Genomic DNA, 6,531 nt, shown 5'->3' with positions numbered 1-6,531 from the left:
AACATATCCCAAACAAACCAAAGCATTGCTTTTTAAAAAATGCTGCCACAGTATTTGATGCTTCACATGGCAAGGGAAGATCTCTCTAAGAGCAGGACAATGTATCTTGCCACATCTGTAACCTCATCCAGAGCTGCCTGACTCAAAATAACTGGACAAATTGTTCAAATCTCGGTTAGAAAATCTGTTAACTATAAAGCTACCAAAAAAAATCCATCATACAAGTAAAACCTTCAATCAAGTGGCAAAATTATGATCATGTTTTCTCAAAGAATGGAACTCAGAGGGTTTTTAGTTGTAATTTCTCTAGATTCAAGGTGAAAAAAGACAAACTCTAAACTACCATGAAATTAATTCCCTGTAGCTTTTAGAAAAGCCAGTGAAAAAAACAAATAAAGAAGGTTCCTTTGCCGAGGTTTCGTAGAGTCATGTGACGTCGTGATTCTTGACCAATCCCTGTCAACGTCCTTGTGACCTCTCCTTCTAACCTTCTTTATAGAATGATTACCAGGACTGCCCAAAAATTGCAAAGCTTTTTTTTCATTTTTTGCCATTTGTTTTGCATTATTTTGGATATTTTCAATTTTTTATTTGCGTTTTTCACAATAATTTCACCCCTTTTCCTAGAAAAAATGGAAAAAATTATACACAAACAATCTTCTACCACTTCATGGTATGTGCTGCTTTTGTTGCAAATGACTTTTCGCCTAAATGACTTTATTATCATGCTTTTTTTGACAGCATAACCATTCAAGATTTTTTCAGAACAAGACCGAATTATCTAGGGATAAATAGGTACATTTTTGTTCCTATAGTATGCTTAGTTGCTAGCACATACAATGAAAAAAGTTGATTTAGTAAGGCAGAAATCAGGTCGAATTTGATTCGAAAAGGGTCTGACAACCCTTCCATTGACTTCTAAGGACAGGAAAGGAAAAGGAGTATAGCCAGAGAATACTGGACTATGAACATGCTCGCCTTTATGCAAATAAGGCCAGATAAGTCTCCAGGGCGGAAGAAGCTTGTTGAGATGAACCCCATCAGCGCACATTAGCGGCCACGCATACAAGGAGAACAAGCCTGGGATGATAAGACCACCTGACGCTTTACAATCTACGAAATGCTTGAGAACCGCTGTGATGATTTTTGGTGGCAGACAAGCAAAAGCTTTGCCAAAAGCACTCCAGTCGAAGAGGACGGCTTCTCGACCGATAGCCTTCTCCGACGCATTTTTTGAGATGAAGGTTGGTAGTCGATCATTCAAATCTGACGCAAACAGATCGATTGAAAAAGGACCAGCTCTATGCAAGCCAAAGCTCAGCTAAAGAATCATCATAGACACCCCAATCATCGAGATCCAGGGCACGAGAGAAGTCATCAGCAATTTCTAATCGAGGATCGGCTCGGGAACACCAAAACTTATTCTCAACGACTTGCATTTCCTGAAGATTCGAAGTGCCATGCTTTGTAAGTAAGGTTTGCTGGAGCCTTTGATCATTATGGTTTCAGCAGATTTATTGTCTGTGAAATGACCATCCTGGCGACCCTCAAATTGGTGACTTTTTTTTACATATAAGTCATAAAGAGTGGAAAGTTCGCGCCAACTAGAACTTCACTGCGATTCAGCGGAATAAAACGCCTGAAAATGAATTGCTTTTCCACAGGGCCCCTTTATTCTCTTTATGAATGAGAAAGGGGGAACATTGAACAAGTAAGTACTGCCGCTTTCGCAACATTTGAAGCGTCAGAGGAAATAGTAATGGCTGACAAAGAAATCTTCAATTCTCCTCGAGGACTCAAAAGACAAGAACGAATATAAAAAAGTTCTGCCTTGATAGGAAACGAAGAAATGGGCGAGTCAAAGCGGTACATCCCATCTTGGGTAGGAGGTTGAAACGTATCGTAAGATTCAACAAAGCCCGCTTGCTGAAAGACCGAGCGGATAAAAGCAACTTTTTTAAAACAGTCTGGCTTAGAGTGTTCCAAAATGAGAAGATCGTCAATGAATATGAAGATTGCGACACCATGTCGTCTACAATAAACGATTAAAGGCTTAATGATTTTTGTGAAAAAGTAGACTAGATCAGAAATGCCAAGAAACGCTAATGGTAGCAGCCTCGCGAGAGATCCATAGAGGCAAACCATGCACCTTGCGGAATTTCCGTCAGAATCAAGGCTAAATGGTCAAGCTTGACACTGTGTTTGATTGTATACTTGTTCAGTGATTGCGCAGCATTGGAAAATAATCTTTTGCGGGCGGCCTTCAGGATGCGAGACTTGAAGCGGCAACACCAAGTGCGTTTTTTCAGAGACTCGATAAACCGCTTTCGATTATTCCAAAGAAGCAATGTGTTCATCCAAAAATTCTTGATTGTTCTTGTCTCGAGCTAACGCATTATTTGGAAGGTGTGTGGCTGGTGGGTATGAAGCGAGAGGAATAGTATAGCCTCGGCTGATGGCATCAAAAACCAAGCTGCTGGGTTTTAATTCATTAACCCCCAAATCACGGAAATTTTCATCGTGAATACGTCCAGGAACCATCTCCTTTGGTACCTATAGGATCTTTCGTCAAATGCTCCTGCATTTCCAGAGATGCGAGAATCTGCATCCGGAAAAAGGAACTACATTACTAGAAGTAAACTTTAAACTCGCATATAATTCTATGACAAAATTAAAATGAGTGATCAAGGCTTGGCATTGTTAAGGGGACAGTAATTGATCCAATGTCCCAGATTTTTGCCCAAGAAACAACGGTTGCGTCTCTCTTTTCTATCCGATTTCTCGTCAGGGGTGGTGGCTGGTTGCCAGCCCTGCCCCTTGTTAACACCCCCAATTTGGTTCTTGGGCTTTTGGTTGGATTTTTGCTTCTGATCTTGAGGTTGTCTTTTCGCTTCAGATGATTTTCTCAAAGAGCGAACGTGGTCTAAACGATTTCGCTCGTCGCGGCTAATGCTTTCGTGGGACTCATAGTGTTTAACCTGCACATAACCTTCCCCTTCTACCACGTTAGCGATAGTTATTTCGTACATAAAACCCTTTTTTAGGAGAGATAAGTCTTCTTTCATCACAAGATAGAGCTTCTCCTTGTATGAAGTGGAGCGTTTCTTCTCCCTGATCTTCTTCACGCACCGTAGCAAGCGTCCCGCCAAGGCCATCGAGCAAGCCAGAACCTGAGCAACCTTGCTAGCGGGGAAGTGTTTTTCCCCGTTATGCCGTTGGTATCCTTTTGTACATAGGTCTTTAGGCCAATTATTTGACCAGCTGAAAAGAAACGGAGGTGAGAGTTACTCTGAGTATTGTCCATTCAAGTTATGCCAAATAATCGAATTCATGTATCTTTATGAACAGAGACTTTGGCAAAGAATTCGCCGAGAATAAATGAAATTTCTGCTACGAGAGGAGAGGAAAAAAGCGCCTAGCTTTATGACCTATAAAGCTAGGTCAAGCACCTAGCTTAGTGACCTCTAAAGTCAAGCACCTGGCTTTGTGACCTCCAAGGCTCAGTCAAGCGCCTAGCTTTATGACCTCCAAGGCTCAATCAAGCACGTAGCTTTTTGTATTTTAGGTGGGCAAATATCGAACTTGACAAGTGATTCCAATTGCGTGGTTCAATCTTAAGTTCTTGCCTTAAGAACAAAGTACGCCTTCTAGCGTCCCTGGGCGGCAAGCCTAATATTAATGTTTCAATCGGATTTGTTTTGCTCGTCCCCGTTTCTCGGTTAGGAAATTTTTTCCCTGGTTGTGAATCTGGTATTTAGGTACAGAATAAAAGGACTGATTATCCGAGTTGTCCCGCCGTGCCCGGCTTCAATGGTGACCCCCACCCTGACGAACAACATTCTCAGGTGAACAAACAATCGCAGACCTCTAAGAATCAAGATGGAAGACGGTCAATCCCAGAACTCCTGCCTATCGGCAGTCGGACTCAAGTTGCCTACCTTTTGGCCAATGCGCGCCAAAGTGTGGTTCGTCCAGGCTGAGGCACAGTTCGACATCCGTGGAATCACACAAGATGGTACCAAGTGGCCCGATGTCGTCTCTGCCCTAGACGAAGTCATTGCTGTGAGAATCCTTGCCATCCTAGAACACCCTCTGACCGCTGACAAGTACGCAACAATCAAGAAGCGGCTCACATCGACATTCTGTCTCTTACGTCAAGAACGCACTCAAGCCTTGCTCAACGTTGGCGAACTCGGCGACCGGAAATCGCCAGAGCTGATGGATGAAATGCTGGCTTTCTTGGGCAATGAACCCATGAACTTTCTTTTTGAGGGCATTTTCCTCTCCAGGATGCCTGCCTCTATTCGACAGTGTCTCTCTGGTGAAGATTCCTTTGCTGACCCTCGCAAGGCCGCCGACCAGGCTGATGCAATATGGACCACCTTGAAGTGCAAGAGCTTAGCCGACACCAAGCTTGACATCAACGCCGTGCGACCAACACCCTCCCCAAGGAGGAAGACGACACCCACCCACTGCACCATCAAGGAGCACAAATCCGACGTCTGTTGGTACCATGTCCAGTTCAGTGCAGACGCCAATAGCTGCAAGAGCGGCTGCAAGTTTTTCCCTGCGGTAAACGTAAAAGACAGCCGTCCATTGCAACGGCGGCCGGCACAACGCCCTCTGCATGCTTACCATACGCCACTGATTGTAATTCAGGGCGTCGGTACCTAGCTGACACTGGGGCTGAGGTGAGCGTTATTCCTGCCATGTACTATGAGAGACACAACCGTCCCGTTTCATCAACCCTGTCGGCCGCTAACGGATCCAAGATCAAAGCTTACGGGAAACGCACCATCGCTCTCTATTTCGGCAGCAAACAATATACTGTGATTTTTTTCATGGCCGATGTGTCCCAGCCATTACTCGGTGCAGATTTTCTGCGTTTCCACTCCCTCCTCATCGACCTTCACAACAAGTGTCTAGTCAATGCAAACACCCTCTCACCAATCACCCTTGGACTTACTTCCGGTTCTGTCCTGCACCTCAATTCAGTTGAAGCAGCTAATGACGAATTCACCCGGCTACTCATGGATTTTCCGGAGGTGGTCCAACCAGCATTTAACTCAAATGACAACAAACACGGGGTGGAACATTTCATCCCCACATCTGGTCCGCCGCTTCACGCTTGCAGTTGGCATACGCCAAGGCCGAGTTCCTGAAAATGGAAGAGATGGGCATCATCCAGCGATCCAGCAGCCTTTCGATCTTTGCCTTTACATATGATCCCAAAGGGCTCCAACAAGTGGCGCCCCTGCGGTGACTACAGGCGCCTCAATGACGTCACCACCCCTGATCGCTACCTGGTACCTCATGTTCAGGATTTTGCTAACCATCTCCACAGCTGCAGGTACTTCACGAAAATCGATTTAGTACGGGGCTACCACCACATCCCTATCCGCCCTGAGGACGTGGCCAAGACCGCTGTGATCACACCCTTTGGCCTTTTTGAATTCTTGAAGATGCCTTTTGGGCTCAAAAATGCTACTCAGGACGTCCAGCGGCTCATGGACACCGTTCTCAAGGGGCTTGACTTCATTTTCGTTTACTTAGACGACATCCTTGTGGCCAGCAGGACTAAACAGGACCACCTGAAAAAGGTCTTGAAACGTCTTATGGCTACGGGTTTGGTAATAAATCTGGCCAAGTGTCAATTTGGTCAGTCAGAGCTTAATTTTCTCGGCCACTGAATCTCCAAAAACGGGATCAAACCTCTCCAAGACAAGGTCCAGGCCATCTCCGAATTCGCCCAACCCACGCACATCAAAGGTCTCCAAGAATTCATCGGGATGATTAACTTTTACCATCGATTCATCCTGTCAGTTGCTGGCATCATGACACCCTTCTACGTGGCATTACAAGGCAAACCCAAAGATCTTGTCTGGAATGAGGAAACACTCTTGGCTTTTAACAAAGCAAAGAGGGCCGTGGCAGAATCTACGATGCTTGTTTACCCTGATACAAATGCGCCCGTGCCTCTTGTCGTTGATGCATCACAGATTGCTGTTGGTGGAGCTCTCGAACAACGGTAAGCGGGCCAGTGGCGCCATCTCGCTTTCTTTAGCCGCCCGTTGTGCCCGCCCAAACAAAAATACAGTGCGTTTGACTGCGAACTACTGGGCGTTTACCTCGGTGTCCGTCACTTTCGTTTTTTCTTGGAGGGAAGAGTGTTCTCAATATTTACCGATCACAAACCACTTACTTTTGCTTTTGCAAAAATCTCTGATCCGTGGTCAGATCGCCAACAACGACATCTGACATACATCTCAGAATTTACAACGGATGTTCGGCACATGCGTTGTCACGTTGCCATGTCAATGCTACATTCAACTTCTCTCCTAGTTTGGATTTTTCCGAGATGGCCAAAGTCAAGGTGAGGATTAGGAGACAATGCTCTGGAGAACATCTATTTCAAACATGCAATTCCATAATGTACAGTTTGGCCCAAATAGCCAGACACTACTTTGCGATGTTTCATCAGGTGAATCTCGTCCCATAATCCCCACTGCCCCCCGCCGCAAAGTGTTTGAT

At 45.1% G+C, this 6,531-nt stretch overlaps 1 protein-coding gene across 1 annotated transcript; it reads left to right on the top strand.

Moving 5' to 3' along the window:
- The first annotated feature begins 3,879 nt into the window (after positions 1-3,879).
- Positions 3,880-6,032, top strand: LOC131883463 (uncharacterized protein K02A2.6-like). Its single transcript, XM_059230944.1, has 5 exons — positions 3,880-4,555; positions 4,660-5,045; positions 5,135-5,259; positions 5,345-5,630; positions 6,000-6,032. Exons 1-5 carry the CDS (start codon positions 3,880-3,882, stop codon positions 6,030-6,032), a joined length of 1,506 nt encoding a protein of 501 aa, XP_059086927.1.
- Positions 6,033-6,531: the final 499 nt, after the last annotated feature.

Source organism: Tigriopus californicus, chromosome 7 (assembly GCF_007210705.1).
Source record: "Tigriopus californicus strain San Diego chromosome 7, Tcal_SD_v2.1, whole genome shotgun sequence".
NCBI lineage: Eukaryota > Metazoa > Arthropoda > Copepoda > Harpacticoida > Harpacticidae > Tigriopus > Tigriopus californicus.
This window is presented reverse-complemented; position numbering and strand designations above follow the sequence as displayed.

Excerpts from the sequence above, each read along its gene's own strand:
- LOC131883463 (XM_059230944.1), top strand. The coding sequence starts at position 3,880 with ATGGAAGACGGTCAATCCCAGAACTCCTGCCTATCGGCAGTCGGACTC. Across the intron at positions 4,556-4,659 it reads CAATAGCTGCAAGAGCGGCT|GGCGTCGGTACCTAGCTGAC; the intron begins GCAAGTTTTTCC and ends ATTGTAATTCAG. Across the intron at positions 5,631-5,999 it reads GTCTTATGGCTACGGGTTTG|ATTGCTGTTGGTGGAGCTCT; the intron begins GTAATAAATCTG and ends GATGCATCACAG.